General features: G+C 31.6%; 2 protein-coding genes across 5 annotated transcripts in view; one reads left to right on the top strand and one right to left on the bottom strand.

Annotated features, from left to right (window-relative positions):
* The window catches only part of LOC126829540 (coatomer subunit delta), a 63,247-nt gene extending 47,873 nt beyond the window's left edge, over positions 1-15,374 (bottom strand). Inside the window, exon 1 of the mRNA XM_050559487.2 lies at positions 15,256-15,374. The gene's annotated coding sequence lies outside the window, so the exon portion shown is untranslated. The remainder of the gene's footprint in view (positions 1-15,255) is intronic.
* Positions 1-18,281, top strand: part of LOC126829532 (uncharacterized) — a 108,965-nt gene that overhangs the window by 38,745 nt on the left and 51,939 nt on the right. For 2 of the 4 annotated variants that reach the window (XM_050559469.2, XM_050559461.1), the window contains 2 exons: positions 14,906-14,964; positions 16,469-17,244. In XM_050559469.2, the coding sequence (XP_050415426.1) occupies positions 17,096-17,244 (149 nt within the window). In that variant the 5' untranslated portion in view covers positions 14,906-14,964; positions 16,469-17,095. Of the gene's footprint in view, positions 1-12,732; positions 12,802-14,905; positions 14,965-16,468; positions 17,245-18,281 lie in introns of those variants that run through there. The other 2 variants (XM_050559462.2, XM_050559467.2) reach the window with 2 other exon arrangements.

Below are 18,281 nucleotides of genomic sequence, written 5' to 3'. Positions count from 1 at the left end.
AGAGGTGACCGGCCATCCCCATCCCCGGTAATTGAACCTAATTTGATGTTGATTCTGTTTAATATCAACACAATAAATTTATAATACATAGGTATGGAGTAATGATTATTTCATGGGTGTTAATAAGAATTTTATGCATCATAGCTTAGAGCTATTAATTAATAGGTTAAGATTATAGGATGACCATTTGCTAATTTCTATTGTCCTAATACATGTTCAATAGATGGTTATTAATTATCACATAGCATTGATTGATCAGTGACAATATTTGTTAATTAGTGTGGAGTTTTTAAGGTTTTATATTTCGTCAAGCAGGCGTTACTGTCGCAGCTTATAAACATGCAATTTGTCAAAAGCTTAGACACGCCTTATATTACAGGTTGTCAGTAAAATCTATGATATCCGATTAGTTGTACTATAGTTTTCCCAGAGGTTTAATAGTGTACATAGGCTTCTACCCTGTATGACTTTTGATATCCACTTTTCTGAAATGTGACAAACATGATGATTTTAGATATAATGTCAATGATTTTAAAATATTTTAAATCAATACATGTATTTCATTTGTTCTTTTACATAGGCCTACATATATACATTACCATATAAAATATGTTTAACAGATTTCAAGAATTTGAGAATAGTTTTAAAAAAATGAAGGTTTTGGAAAGTAGCTCCTTTCTATTGATATAACTATAAGTCGTAATTGGTGTCATGCACGAGACAAGGTATGCATGCTCATCTCAGTTATGTAGAGCATTGTTTTTCTTTAGTATATAGTACTAGTAGTATTTTAGATCAAAAATTCTAAAAAACTGAGTGTGTGGGAGGATTTCCAGGGGAGAACGTACTTGTACTTGACTGTTATATGTGGTTGTTTTACATGTGAATAAAGATTGAAAAAAAAAAAAAAATTTTATATGTAATTTATGGTTGTCACATCATTTTAAAGATGTATGTATTTATTACTATGTCACTCTAGTAATAAATACTGTCACATATAATAAACAATATCATCTTGTCATCAGGTCACATCTATATATTATACATTGCTGTAGGCTACTTATATATTAACACTATATCTAGGTGAATGTTTTAATAACAAACAGATATATAGATGGTAATATTACAAGAAGTATTAATCTTTTGATATTACCTGAAGCAATTCACCTTAACTATATAGGTTCATGTCCACTTTTTTATTCTTACTGATTGGACTTAATATTCATTTAAGCAGATAAAATGGTTTTGTCTATTGGTGGTGGTTGAAAAATGTCACATTAACTTGCACGTAAAAATGCACCAGCTTTTTCTAGTCAATTATATTTGAGAAGGCGTGTGTGTCATTGAACTTTTACCTGTAGTACATGTATCAGCATTCCCAAACACTAAGTGGAAAATTGTGAGAAATTAACTTAAGATACTAATCCGAAGATAAATGCGGCCTTGAGTAATGGCACCCATAGAAAACATGAAAATCCCATAATGAATAATTTGATAGAAATTAAAAAATGACTCCAAAAGAACTATCCCTTAAACACAAAATTGAATAACAATGAGCTCATTAATAGATAATAACATATTGTCCTTTCAAGTCTCAAAAAATGGTGGCCTACATGTTTTTCAAGTGAACACATTCTAATCTATTTGTGGAAAAAAGAACAAATAAAGAGGCTGTACTTGTTGACATTATTATGATGTAGCCAGTGTAGTGTTATAAACTATAATCAGTACAAAATACTGATAAAACATCTTCATCTATCACCCTAGATGTCATATATCCTATTGATTATATCACTCAGGCCATGCTAGCAGGCAGCAGGTGAAAAATCAGACAATGGCTTTGTGCAGTCGGCCACCTTTGAGTAGCATCGCTCACAGTTCATCTGAACGGATTAATACAATAATGGTTGTGTAGCTTTTTATAGTGAGGATTTTTAATAGTGTCCATGCAGGCTATGGTGGCTAGGAAGAAAAAGAAAAATAAAGCGGAGGACAATATTAATAAAGGATCATGGAAGAAACGATTTAAATCATTTGGTAACCTAAGGTAGGAAAATTGATCAGTAATGGTTGTTATTGTGTTTGGTATAAGAAGATGTATTCCAGCCTCGATGTCCGTCTGCCATGGCTATGTGAATCATCTTACTACTCAAGCTTTTTCATTGTTGTCTTGTCAGTTTAGAGCCAAAAATTTGAAAGCTTTGAAATATTTGTCCTCAAAATCGAACAAACCACAAATATTTCAAACAAATTGAGATGTAAATCACAAAATTTGTAGCTCTGTATTTATTTGAACAGGTGAAATGACTCTCGAGTCCATTATTTGCAGAATTACGTCAGCACAAGAACACAGCACATTTAAAATGACAATTGCGTGTTTATGATACGTTTTATTTCAGCTTCAACACAAAGTGAGTCTCCATATAGATATCTAGAATTCCTGCATGAATTCATCTGGAAATAAAAACAAAAGTTTGTTGGTTAATTATTAATCAATATGCACTAGAATAACTGCTGAATATTTTTCAGTCTAATTGATTTGTTATTTTCACTAATAACATTCATTCTGCCATGTTTTAGTATTGATTCAATAGCAAAATACTGTTTTTATAAAAATGTCAATTCTTGTAAACAACTGTTACCAATCTAAATTATTAACGATGTTCAAATATTTATGCTATGATATATATCTTGTAAAATTGATATATCGCTCAATAAATAGGATAATATGGTATATTTAATGACATTGATATTTTAAACAAGCATTAGCTCTTTGGTGTACCTTTTGGTTGTTAAAAAGTAATGTGATTTGACTGTATAGTTACATCTGGCACATTTACCGGTACCAGTAAATTAGATTGCATTCAAAATGTGGAACGGATCGATCAATCCATGGATATGTTTGGATTTTCAATAATTAGGTTAATCTATAGGATTATTTTCAATATGAAAATTAATTAAATTTGTTCTTCATTAAGTGATAACTGCCTTTAAATTGTAGGTAAACTATTTCATCTTGGGACAAGTCACAAAGAGTTATGTTTGTTCAACATATTTTGTTACCAAGTCTAATTAACATTAATCAACAGTTTGCTACATTTTTTTTTTTGGTTGTGTACCGGTACTCTCCTTCATCTTGTTCTTGTTTGATCCCTGCATTGGCCGAGAAAGTTCATTCAGATTTTCTGGCGTGGTTGCCCTTGTCAGTGATGCAGAATGGAGGGCCTGTCTAATCGTTCGGATGGGGCAAAAAACTGAGGTCCTATGTACACATTGGGGTGCACGTAAAACATCCCTTGGCAGTTGGAATTCTAGATATAAGAGTAGGCTGTATCACCGCTGCCCAGGCAAAATTTCCCTCATAGTCATAGCACACTGTATGGCATATGCCCGTCTTCATTAGCCCAGGTTAGGAGCAGAACAGTAGGACATTAAACCCCATTTCATTTCATTTCATTAATGAAAACATTTCATTAAAGCGTGCGTTCAGTATGGTTCAGGTTGTGATTGGTCAACCTACCAATTAAAACTTTTGATACAGAAAATCACAAATTATTTTGACTCAAAGTCCAAGATATTATTATGCTGTTGTCACCAGCCCAAAATTACTAGATGTTAATGGGAATAGAGAGAACAGAAATATCAGTTGTTTATTACCCTGATAAACCCACTAGCATGAAAAATAACTACAGCCATTATCAGAAATGTTATTCATGTTAAATACTTTTTCTGTACATTAATTCCAGTGTAAACATGTTGTGAAAATATAAAAATTAATGTATATATAAAGTTTCAATGATAAATATAGGCAATATATCATTCACTGTTTATCAGTGTCATTTCTCAGAAATTGAAATGTACATGCTGGCTTTCTCCCCATGTATTTCCAATACCAGGATATTTGATACTGAGCATTATTTTCCCTCTAAACAAGACTAATTTACTACATTAGAGAAAGAAATATACCATCCTCAAATTGACTTCTGCTACAAGGTTCTTGAATCACTGATAACATCAGCCATTGCCTTTATTTATATTCCAAAACCATCCTGTGATAGAGGTAAAATTGTACACATGGTATTTGTATGGAAATTTGAAACGAGGACTTATCAAAATGACCATTTGCTAGGAATGTTGTTTGATTTGAGCCTGATGACCAATAGAAATTATCAGATAAGAAAGGATAATTAGTAGAACAAACAATGGGAAACTTTATGTTCATAGACATCAATAAATTATCTTTAGGATAAACGGGGTGGAGTAGCTATGCTCCATGCAGGATTTCTGAAAAGGATGAAGTGTGGGGAAAAAAATTTTAAAATGACTTAAATTGGTATTAAATGTAGAGAGAGGCTGTATTGGGACTGAAGAGCAGAGAGAAATAATTGTGCTACAAATATAAATCTGAATACATGTATATTAATAGTTAGAGATATAAGCAGTGGTATAGTGTTGTGGGAACGACATTCCCTTATTTTGATTGGGAGGAGGAATAACAATCCCTCATAATTCCAAGTACCATACATAAAAACTGACAATTCTAGAATGTAGTGGAATTTTTAATTGGGATATGGGAAAGACTCATTATCTGTTCCAGTCCTTATTGCTCCCTCCCATTTCTTAAAGGCTTGTGGCTGCTATTATCTTGTTCTTTTCCTGTCTGGCAAATGTGGCCCCAAGTGCTCCCACCATCTGACTCTTGAGTAAGACTTTCAAAATGGGCTCCCTGACTTTTTATTTAACACTACAACACTAGATCTAAGTCTACATCTCTTCTTTGATCTCTATCTCAATACAAATGGTTAATATAAAGAGATAATTGTGTATGAACTGAAAGTCAATCTAGTAATTACCATAGATCAAAGTAAACTTGATGATAATGTGATCGGGTATTTGTGGTAGAAAGTAGAATTAATGATTGTTTTCTGTGCTTGATTTCCTTCAACTACATCCCTTGTCACTTTTCATATTGACTTTTTTTCCGCCATATTACCTTGTAGCGTGCAAACCAGCATGGTCATTTAAGAGGAACTCAACTTCTTCATCATTTTGAGTCTGTTTTAGATTTAGGATTCTAATTGCCATCTTTCGTTTGTTCACAGTGTTTAACCTCCACTTTCACCTAGGGTCATATTGCAGAATAATGTTTCCTAAGAAACTTACATAAGATACGAGTCTGAGATGTTAGACTTTTGTAACATAGGTTAGAGATAGAGGAGCGATTAAGAAATATTACCGCCTCCATTTTCTTAATTAAGGTGTAACAGTGCCTTTTGAGTTCCAGAACTTCCAGTGTCCAATGCTGATTGTCATCTGAAATTTCTGTTTATAAACACCTAAGAAAGTTTAGATTTGAGTATTAATGAAGCATGTCATTCTGTATGGTCATTTATTTTGTTAAAAACACTGATTTCACATGCAAACACTGAATTTACATCAGCAAGTAAACTGATTTTAATGATCTTCACCCAGCTGAATCTCTCTTTAACTGACCTGGCTGCTGGAAACATGTGATGGACAGAAAGATGTACAGAGATTTCTCTGCATGTTGTTGTAGATAGATCATGTAAACAATGTATACATTCCAGAGAGGAGGTCCATTTACTTAGCATTAACCAAAACTCTACTACCAGGAACTAGGGGCTTTACAACAGCCACATAGAATGATATTGGCTCTCCATTACCCAGCAGGCTATCTGCTAATGGTGCCGTATTAGTATCATATTCTCCTATTCTTTGAAACAGGTTGTTCCAATTTCTGGATATTTATCAATGGTCAGTTTTCACATGTTAATATTTTGTATTGTGAATCAGTATAAGATGTAGATGAGCTTTGTTTAGAATTCTTTGATAATTCAAGGTCATAATAATAGATCTACATCCATATTGTTTGGGTTGAAATATGGATGGTCAAGTATATTTCATATCAGACTTAAATATCACCAGTATTAAATATCACCAGTGACTGGTTCCAATATTATGGAACAACAATTTCCACATGGTTCTCTTTTTATACCCTCAATTAAATTCCATACCAATATATAAACAATTTGTGGTTTGCATTCATTTTTATAAAACGTATATAAAAGAGAAGAGTTTTATTAAACAACTTTGTTGCATTATACAGATGAGCAATATACTTGTAAAAAGATAAATATATGTGTCTCACTTTAGCCTAAAAAGTTCGCATAAGAACAAGACTACTAGCTTTATGAGAGAAATTTGGACAGCTACTGCCTACTGGCCATGATATAGATTTTCTAAGTTATTCATAGAATCACCCCGAAATACATCTAGTCTGCTATTGAGACTATAATCCCATTTTACTGTGAAGATAAAAAATGTCTTTTATCAGTTTGATTATTTATATTTGAAAGCTTCCATAAAGCAACCTCTACTTTATTACATATCACATTTTTTATGAGAGTTCAGCTGGTGCATGTGCATCAATGTTTGTCCTAATGTCTGATTTATCAGGTCACACATGATTTGAGATAAACTCCTTTCTCTACATCAACTATTTTACAGCTTATCTTGATGCCTCATTGTAATTTCATGGTCAGCTATAGTACCATCAAATCTAGGCAATATAAATAAACCGGAGTGATTAGCAAATTGATATGGAAATGTTAATGGGTTCAGCCACCATTTTGATTCATTAATAGATGCACATCTTTATCGAGATTAGTTAGGCCTACTGTATTTTGGAGTTTCTCCTCAAATCGAATATGATTTGGTTTCTCATCAACACTTTTAGGCTTACATAAAGTAATTTTTATTGCTTGGATTACTTTTGCAATTCAAATGCAAAAGGGAGAATTTAGCAGGTACAGTGGCATTTCTACCTATTCTTATTTTTTTATTATCACTACCAAATTTGTGATTGGGTCTCATTTTTTTGTCCCATCTGAACAACTAGACACAGTTTCCTTGTCGGTGCTCCATAGATACAACACTTCCTGTCATGTGAGTACTGGGCTTGAAATATCCCTAAGGTTCTTCTCAGCCCTCGATGAATCCACGGTTCTGATCACACAGCTCCTGCTTCTCTTCAAACAACTAGTAAATCATGTATGTAAATTTTCTAGCAGGATTACGTTTTATGTTTTTATATTGATTCTCACAAACTGTACTTGGAGGGTAAATCAAATCTGATTTGTTTGAGAAATATAGAGTTAAGATAAAAACTGTCGATCATTTTGGATCTTTAATTACATAGCATTGGTTGTCTTGATGACAACCTGTTTAAAAAAACTTCATACAATCTCTATCAAAGATACATTTGTCACTTTGCCAGAACAATTAACGCAAAACATTTACCTAGGAGAGTACAAGAAGACAATTTCTGTGGTATAAAAAGGCACAAAGTTTGATCAGAAATGTTTCAAAATACATGCAGGAAGATGAGTCAGCCATTTTTTAGTGTTGGAACCTAATAACAAATCTTATTATAGAAATGTGTATGTTATAAGATATGTAGGAAAGAAAGAAACCACCTTCCTGCACCTTCTTTTGGCTTATCTTACAGTTTATTATAACCAGGTACTAGTGCCAAATCACTATTGTTTAAATATTTTTGGTGGGAAAAGAATGAGATCTTGACACTACAGAGAGTAATTTTATTCCTGTTTAGTTGTTTTATCTTCTTTCATAATATCAGGAATTCTGCAATTATTACTAGTTAATGTAGAAGAAAAGTTCCAAAGGATTACAAAAATTTATGAAGCAAATAGAAGAAACTGACTTCATTATATGTTACTATATATATATATATACATATATCTAGCATAATACCTAATCTGAGTAAAGAATTCACTAGGAAGAATAATGCCTCAATACATGTTTTTGAAAATAAAAGTGAACAGTTAGCCCAAACCAGTTTAATTTTTAGTTTCTCATAGTTTTGATCAATAAATAACTCAATGAATTCCTATGTGCGATGTTTTGTTTAATTTCAAAACTTAAATATTTGGGTCTAACAGCTTTTGAGAAGAGCTACTAAGTTTGGAAATTAGTTTTTTTCCTAAAGAAATTGGAGACAGAATTTTAATATGTGTCCAGAAGAACAAAATATAAAATTGGTTTTGCCTTTATTGAGTTTATTTATAATTTTGTCCTGATAATGATAATAATTTGCTTCCTCTATACATATACCATGTTCTGGTGGATATTGAGTTTTTACATGATTATATTGATTTATGATATTATATTGCGTGTTCCACTGTTATATCAATTATATCTAAAATATCTGACTTGTTAGTATATTTAATGGTGCCATTTACAAGACTATTACCACCATCACAAAGTTAATGCCCCTTTTACTATAATAATCAAACTAGACATTATAGATAATACAGTTTTCCGGTCAGACAGATTTTTTTATCCCCAATTTTTAAAATCTTGACATTTAAATTAATGGTATATTTCATTTTGCCATTTATTTATGTGGAAATGTGTAAATGAATAAAATGTGAGTGTTATAAGGTTGACTGAGTGTTAGATACTGGGTCAAAGGTCTTACAAGTAGATTAAAAGATTGGGATGTTGCCAGTGTTTAATAATAGATAAATTGATGAAACAAGGATACATGTAGGTAAGAAGATAGGTGATTAAGATAAGTGTTTATTGGTAGTGATGACAACATCTTTACCAACAAACACATTTATTTTGTTGAGGTGATTATAGAGAGGGTAGTCAACTATGATTCATGTTCTATTAAATGATTCATGCTAATCGAATATCTTTAGCTAAGACATATTCAAAAAAGTGCTGCTAAATATATTTACATGATACATCTTGCTTTAATGTAACATGTACATCTACAAGTCATTATATATAATTGAAATATGTAAAACAGAGTTGTAGAGTGGTTGTTATATAAATGTTTATAATATAACTCAATAGAAACAGATGGAAAATGTCAGACAATGTTTTACAGCCATTATTGGATTACAATTAACACTTTTACTAACTTGTATATGCATTTTAGACTTGCAGAATCACTTCTTGTCATTACAAAGGTAGACCAAAAACTTTAGCTACTTGTATGTGAACTAAAAAAAGACATCAGATGTTTTAGAATGAGTATATTAAAGCCTGACACTCTGTATTCCTGGTGGGGGCTGGATGGCCGAATGGTTAGCGTGTGCGCATTGTATCATAAGGTCTGTCGTTGAGTCAGCTGGCGTGACAAGGAGTAGGGTCGTCTTAAGAACCCTATAAATGAAAAATAACCCACCTTCGTCCTTCCCACATTGGATTTAATGCAAGGGAAGGTTCAAATTTCAGCTTAAAACCTGTACAAAGGTGTGTTGGTATGTAGTTTTATTGTTTTAGCCTAGCCCTGACCAGTTACCTTGCAGATCAATATAAACAGCTGTCAATTCTAGCTCTATTTTATAATAACTCTACAAATCTCATGGATTCGTTTTTAGCTTTTACATGTAATGATCAGATCTCCAGTGAAAAATATAATCCAGAGCCGGTGAAATTTTACATTTAAATATATATGTTTATAGCAGCACCAAAATAAGATGAAAATAATGGGTGATCAACATAGTACCACAGTCATTTTGCCAGAATCTCCGTCCGATTGTTGTTAAACATTTACGTTTAGATAACTGATGATGTTATCTGAAGTAAAATACCTAAACCAAATACGTTCCAATCAACGTTTTGTTCATACTTGACAATATAAGAATTTTTGTATACAGAAAAAATGGATTAGTCTGTTTGGTGGTCCAGAAATTTTCTCATGTACACTTCCGAGATATCTCATGGGTAGGGAATCATTGGGTTCCTACTCAAACTTTATCATCAAAATCCTAATTTGGAATACTAATCACAATGTGAACCAAGCCCAAGTGGACTAACCCAGTCATGTTATCTGACCGATGACATATTAACCCGGCATTGTCAAGACCAAATAAACCATGAAGTACTGAAATATTTTTAACACTGGTTGTAAATGGACAGTTGATCGCAAGATGAGAATGTTAAAATAGCATGGGTCACTTCATAAATTGACTGTAATACTTTATAAGATATAAATATTATGACTCGCCTACAGGGTAACTAATAAGTTATTTATCATAGTGATATATGTCCAATTCGTAATGTCTAGTTACTAATTTAATTTTGATAATGGCTCAGGGAGGTGAAAGGCACAATGATCATCTTCGAGACTATTGATGGATTACAGCCAATGTGGCAAATTATTGATTTTAAATAGATATGCTCTCAATGGTCACTTAGGGTCAACACACATTAGATTATCAACTATGGTAATAACATGATTTAGATTGCCTGCTGAGAGTTTATGTTGTATGTTAATATGAAGGTCTGTATAACTGTTGCTGCTATACTAAGTCAGGGATTGTAACTACAGTTCCCTTGTTTTTTTTGATAATTAGGTTGATTAATCTTATGAAACAGTATGGATTTTATATACAAAAAGAAAATGTTTCTTATAGTCGTTGTTTGAGAATCAATAATTATACATGTAGATTACAGAGTGTGTGAGGGGGTAAACATCATCATTCTTTTGCATTCTTCAAGAATAAATTTAATACAAAATGCTGGTGTAATTTAAAAAGCGTGAAATTGACTTATGACAAGTTTTGATCTATTCACCCAATTTATGATACTTTTATGATACGATTGCTGTTTATAATATCATCGCAAAATCAATTTATTCACAGACACCATGGTAGGAAATTAGAGAAACTGAATTAAATTTAGAATAAGGGGAGACATATAAATTGTTTCTTTATTCATGAATTGATCTCTGTAAAATAGCCTTCTACCAGACCAACGGTCCACAGAGAATTTAACTTCCAATAACAGGACAGTCTATCATACCAACAGTACAATACTTTCATTAGCTTCAACACCAAGTCTTGTCTCTCGACAAATATTTCTCCTCTACTGTGGCTGTGACATGAATGAGTTAAGGTGGTCACATACCGGTCAAATTCTTGTTAGCTATGGCTGTTTTACTGGCCGTTAACAATGGTTATTTGATGTGGACAGCAGTCATTTTATTATGTTGGAACATGACCAGCTCATCTTGTTAAATGGCTGGAGATATGTGAGGGGTTACAGTGTTTCGGTGATTTCCAAATATTTGGACAACTTCTTACAGTAATTGTGTTTGTATTTATGGTGTTTCATCCTTCACAAATATAAATCTGGTGGACATCATCTACATGTAATTAAGAGATGTCAAATTTTCTGCTGAAGTGGAATAATGTTGAAAGTACCAGTAATATTAAAGAAGTTGATTTTTTAAAGATAATTTGGTGTTTCTGAAGACATTGGTTATTATTATGGGGTATGTTTTATGATGTTTTTCTGTATACTTAAACATATATTATTCAAGAGCTAAATCTGACTATTGCAAGTCTTTCTGAATTGTTAATTAGACATTAATTAACTTATCCAGACCATAATCAACTCTCGATGGTATCGCTAGTTGGATATTTACTGGATTAGAATCCGATTTACTGCTCAATGCTCATTGATGATTTAATCCAAAAACTGATAATTGAGACTATATATTTTTATCGTACTGATTTTAGTAATGATGATTGAAGCTAAGCCGAAAATTCAATTGCTAGATTCTCACTTCAGAGTGGATCAATTTGACTGAAATTTTCAACAAATTCCCTTTACATTATCTAGATTTTAACTATTATAGTGAGAACTGCCAGCTCTTTATCTAATCTCACATAATGCCGCTTTAATTTGAAGTGAAATGAAATGGGGTTTTCCTGTACTACATTTCTGCTGCTACCGAGTCAATAAAAATAAACTTACGTCATACAGGGTGCTATGACGGAAATTCTGTCTCAACAGTCAAGGGTTCTTTTATGTGCAGGTCAATGTGTTGGGTTTTTTTTTCATTACATCCAAATTCATATGAGACAATGTTCCTTGTCAGGCCCTCCATCAGGCACTACTGATTGACTAGGGAAAATCGAGCTGGAAAATCCAGAGAAACTTTCTTGGACAACACTCTGGGATTGAACCCAGGACCTTCATGGTTTGTGAGCCAGGGTCTTACTCACTGAAACACAGTGGCACCATACTTGCAACATATTGTTTGGCACTGTTAAGAAGGAATTTCTCACTGTCTTACAGACTATACACTGGCGAAAACCAAATAACGATTAAGCGTAATAATATACAGTATGTTTAATTAAGTGGCATACTAAATTGCCACCAAGAATATTTTCAGTAATTCATGATGTAGAAACTTGATACAAGTATGTTAATTGCGGATATTCTTTATAACCAGTATGATAAGTTTCATGTTTTTTATGTGGGTTAATGTGTCACTTAGTGCAATTGTGCAGGATTGTCTAATCTATGATATTTTAAGTATTTTTGGAGGTATATAGTGTTAGGATAGTAATATAGTCCAGAAGTTAATACTTTTGTATTCAAACATGTTCCTAGTCAAACTAAATTACGGGTAAATGGAGTTGTATGTCTATCGATTACAATTGAATGTTTGGTTCAGTCAGGTGTGACCAAGTTCGGTAGAATCAATGTACAAAGAATTCGATACACTATTATCTATTACATTCCTTTCTGTCTGTCCATTTACTGCTAATAATATAGTCTGCTTAAGTTTAACATTTGAATAGACTTCTTACACCTTTGATGATCCTTCACCTTTAAGGCAAGGTGAGTGACCTTGGCATTGGTAAATGATAATGGCCGTCTGTTTAGTATGTAATTGTATACAGAAAATAGGATAAGCCAGGAATGTTATAGGAACACATGTTTTACCATGAAGTGAGTTTACATACACAGTTTTGTTTTTATTTGTTGTGAAATTTTTGAATATTTATTGTGGAAATAATGCCACACAGAAATTTAACTTAGAATTTTAAAATTTGTGTGACACATGTTCATGTGAATACGGGAGTCGATTGGGATGGTTATCCTATGTTTGTGTTTATCTACATGTATAGTGTAAATAGTGTTGATTCATTTTTAAAGGTGTGCTCTATCAGTTTCCGTTATAAAGTAAAGAAACATGTTAGTTTGTTGCTTTCTTTCGAAAGGCCTATATTATGGTTGCCCATAAATTCTACAATGGATTTTAATAATTTTTTTATGCATTAACTCATAGGTTTTTCATAACAAAAAAATACAATATGGATAATGAAAAAACATTTAATAATTCAGATGATAATAATTTATTCAACTTAAATTATATTTAGATTGAGGATGCATGATATATATAAAACTCTCCTACTGGTATTTTATTTTAAATATTAATTTATTGTTATGAAGGTCTATACATGTATTTCTATGTGGTTGTTGTGTAGGTACGGTTCTTCGGAACTTACTATTTGTGGTCGTATTATTTCAGTTGTTTATATTCACAAGAACAAGTGAAGAGATAATTATTCTCATAGAAATAAATGCCAAAATCTCTTGTGAAAAATTCCAATTATACATACATTACTGCTCAATATTCAGGAAAAATGACATATTAGGCCATTTTGCAATTAGACATTTCTTGGATTTAATAATTTTCGTGTTTCCATGAAAACATATTTCTAGGATTGAATTATTTCTGTGTTTCCACTGAAGCAATTTGAGTTTGTTTTTGGTAGATGATTATTATTCTGGGGCATATTTCATAAACTGTTCAAGATATCTTATAAAACTTTGTATTCGTGTCAACCTATTCTCAGTTGAAAAATTGTTGTGTTAGCAACATATTTGACTTAATTATTGGTATGCATTTATTGTTCTGCAGCACACTTCAGAAACCAATCAAGATATCTTCATTAAACTTTTATTGTGTAGGGATGCACTGGATAGTGAATCTGGTTTTATATAGTAGATATTTTGTCCAAGTGCGCAGTATGTTAAGGACTAAATGTTATTATTTTTCTAGTATAAATTATTGACAGTGACTGAATGTAGATGTCAGTAGTATGAATTCTTCTTAAAATTCAGAACATAGTTCAATTAGTGTTGAACTATTTTATTTAGAAATTTGAATAGTTGAGTGAAAGGAATTGTATTAGCAACAATTGTTTCTTTTATACAGTTTTGGATTGTTATAAAATAGATAGTTTGCACTTTCCATGGATGGTTAACTTTTAATTCTAATCTTTAAAATTTTGCCTTCTTAAAGGCTCAATACCACTCTTGTTGTAACTGAATAATATGTCCCAATCTTTATTCTGGGCAACAAATTGTAATATTTCAATTAATTGATGATACAAATTTCATCTTAACACACCTTATTTAAAAAATTTGAAAAATTCAACATAATGGTTTGAAACGTCTAACGTAGACCTTTTCAAATGAAAATTCGATTTAAAATTATTTTCGAACCCTCTGGACAAGTAAAATAGGATGTAATGGATAATTTACACAACAGGTAGGATACTTAAACATCTAGTACTTAGATAGAGATATTATTTATTTTCTGGAGCTTTCAAGCCAGCAAGAGTGTTATTGTCCCTTTAAGATACACTAAAACTTTGTTTGAAATCAATTTGGGTTTTACCAATGTTCTATTGCAAATAGTCTTAACAATAACAATATTTTGACATGTTAAAAGTGAGTGATCTCCCTTTGACAGTATCATTGATTCTGCAGATATAACAACAGGTTTTGACAATGATTTTCTTGTACGAGTATAAATTAAGACTATATTATTTACAACTGTCAAAATATTTAAGATAACCAACTATATTCATGCTGATATAAATCAACCAAGATATGTCTGTCCTTTGACCATACTACATTCGATATACAAACTTGTTAAATTTCTATAAAGAAACATGCATACTCATTTCTATAATTTTATTATTTACATGGCAGAGTGTATACAGAAGTTCAAAATTCTTATTTGAGTAAAATCATTTTTCAGTGAAATGAACAATTAGAAGATGAGAGTTTTGAATGAAAATTACACAGAATAATGGCCAGGTATTTGATGATAACTAATACTTAGCATGGTGTGTTATAATCCAAAACACACACACTAACATGGAGGAAAGTGCATGTTTATAACCAATAGTAATTACTTTTAAAGGGATTGTGTTTCTTCATTTTTACAAACAGGCAAAAGAAAATGGCTGTTTTAAACCAATTATTGCAAGTAATCAAAATTTGGAGGATCTTTGGTTTGTGAAATCACATTCCATTCATTCTTCAACTTATTGCGAGAGGTCAAATATTAAACATAAAATTAAAAAATAGCTCAATTTCAAGTCTTACCTGTAGTCAAAATATAATGTATGCACAAAAGAATTATGAAACGGTGTCTTCTTCAGAAATGCTTGCTGTTTTATTTTAGTAATGGCTTGTAAGAAAAGCATCTCTACATGTATGCAATCCATAAGACAATGATTCTGTTTACAAATTTATGTTTTATTACATATTAAATATCAACATTAAGAAACTATTATTACATTGTAAAAGGTCAAACATGGTGTGTAATATTTTGAATCAAATTATCTAAATGCTAGAATTGTATGCTACGCTTTGAAATGAAGTAAGACAGCAGCCTAGTAGAAAAGTTTTTATTGTTTCTTTTGATATGAAAAGGAAAATGTAATTCAAGACAACTGTTATTTGAACATGAAAGAATAGAACCATGTGTGTTAATGCTACATATAAACATAAACACATGCTTAAAGAATTGCAAGGTAATTTTAATTAAAGAATACATGTGTAGAAAAATGTACAATTTGTACCAATGTGAGAAAGAATGGTTGTAGTTTTTATCAGCCATGTGCAAGTCAGCAGGCACTATTATTTTACATTTGGTAAATCTTATGTAAAACAAAACTGTAATGTTTTGAGGCGTATGGCATATTATTATTAATAGTCATGGTGATTATTTATAAACAAAATTGTTTTATGCAATGTTAGTAGCATTTAATTTTTTCAACTATATCGTTCCTTTTAACAGACATGTATAACTTAGATGTATCTAAATTCAAATGATTGTAAAACTTGATTAAAATAAATTATTTTAAAGGAGGTGTTAGTACATACATACATACAGATTATTTTTAGCCCAGGGGCAGGATTATAAAATTGGCGGTTTTAGTTCAAACTTAAACAAAAATTTCAGAATGGAAAAAAAACCTGAGTGAATGATTGAAATATGTACTGTGAATATAGAGAAACCTGTTGAATGAAATCTGCTATTTATAAAACAGACACTGAATGAAAAATGCTATTGCTAAAAAATAATTTATTTCAGTTTTTATGACACATAGTTATCTGTATGTCATGACTATTATGATAATCTTGATTTATGTCAACATGTTGCTAAACCAATCAAATCTGTTCAAACTCTATTCCCCACCAGTAATCTCCCCTTCCTTTTGTCGTTTACAATAGCATGCTCCAGGTGATATATAAATTTAAACGTAAAATTTGCATAAATCTACTGAATTACAAGTATATTGTTAAATTTCAGATTGATTTCTAAACACAATCTCAGTTATGAGGGAGACAAAAACCACACCTTAAGATAACCTTTGTATCGTAAAGAGCTCACTATATATTTGAACAACTTTTCTGAGCCATTTTTAAAGTGTAGCTGAATTTGACTTCGCTGGCAAATATGTGTACACTTTTTAAAGAATGCATTATTGATTTTTGTGAAAATAATCCATTAAGTGTATTCATGTACATTGTTAACGGAAGAAGTTAGTTTGAAACAGTCAGACTTGTGGTAATATTATAAACAAGATTGTACTGAGGAAAAGGATATAGAGTGCTTTACAATCTCGGATATGACATAATACACTTTTGATGAATTAGTGTGTGAATTGAGTCAGTGATTAAGGCCAACAGAGCGTCTTGGATATGGACTTGTGCTGTTCTGTGAAGGAAAACCATCCCAGTACAATGTAAGTTTTAATGTTTTGAGTGAGAAATTTACTTTTTCTTACAAGGTTTGTCTTGTGATTGGATTATCCACTGGAATTTTTATGATAAGATGTGGTACTATGGAATTAACCTGGACTTTCTACATGTGCATTTTTTCGAAGTCAAGAAAAATTAGAAGAGGTGTGACGTCTGCTAATTTGTGACAGTCAAGATGGAGGGACAGGCGACTGAAGTTGACACTGCCTCAGTAAATGGACAGCGTTTATTCAATGTACAGAATATTTATGGAACTCCACAGATTCCACGGAAACGACCGTGTATTCAGGTGCGACCTCGGAGAATGACCCTGATTGACCTGAGGTATATAAACAATAAATTACTCTGCCTGCTGCATTGTCACTTGTTTTATAGAAGACCTTGACCTGTCATAGATCCAGTTGGACATTTTAGAAAAATTTAGTACTGTACCAATGAATATAATTGCATTTTGAAGATAATTGCATTTTGAATGGCATGATTTAGAAAATTTAGTTCTACACATTTCTGCATGTACTGTGTATTCTGTTCACTTATTTTTTAAACAAATTGAATCAAAGATATTATTTACAGTTGCTCTGTTTGAAGATTTAAATAAACAAAGCATAACTTGCATGCTTAAATTTTAATTCTGTGTTTTGTTTGTTTCTTGTGTTTTTAAAATCATGGACAGTTCATTTACTATTAATTCATCTTTGACTGATTTAATTGAGGTTTTATTCCATCTTTGTAACACACAGATTGTTAAATAATTAATCGCTCAGTGGGAAATTAACTTTCCATTACATCTTTCTTAGTTACAAAATTTGTTATAAACAACTTGTAAATCAAATCCTCCATACTGTTTTATTTGCCGATATCTTGAGTTTTAGTGCTTCCAATCAATCTTAAAAGCACATAAACCATCCAGTACAAATGGTAACCAACTGTAAAACATGGCAGTAAAGAATTGATTAATTGTTTGAGATTAGCCAACTGTTGCTCTGATAGTGAGGTGGTCATGCCATGCCATCTTATTAAGTATGTACAGCAGACGGCAAGTTTGATAAAAGATATCTTCTTTGAGTTCCTCAATTGAAGAGCAAATCAATAATACACTGTGTCGAGTTTAATTCATTCCATGTGATTAGTCACACATTTTATAGAATCGATTGAAAATTTGTTTAGTTTTTTTTTAGCCTGGTTCGTATTGATACAATTTTCCTCCTGTGGTGTGCATGTATATTTGAGACTGTTAGATGACTATGTCTGCTGTGAGTTGAATTAAATATGATAAATTGAAAACATGTTTGTATCATCTTTTAAAAAGGCATGCTGCAGATCATGTCAAAGCATGAGTGAACATAATGATCATTTCAAAA

Source organism: Patella vulgata, chromosome 8, assembly GCF_932274485.2.
Source record: "Patella vulgata chromosome 8, xgPatVulg1.2, whole genome shotgun sequence".
Classification (NCBI taxonomy): domain Eukaryota; kingdom Metazoa; phylum Mollusca; class Gastropoda; family Patellidae; genus Patella; species Patella vulgata.
The sequence above is the reverse complement of the archived record's forward strand: the minus strand, read 5'-3'. Positions and strand labels throughout refer to the sequence as shown.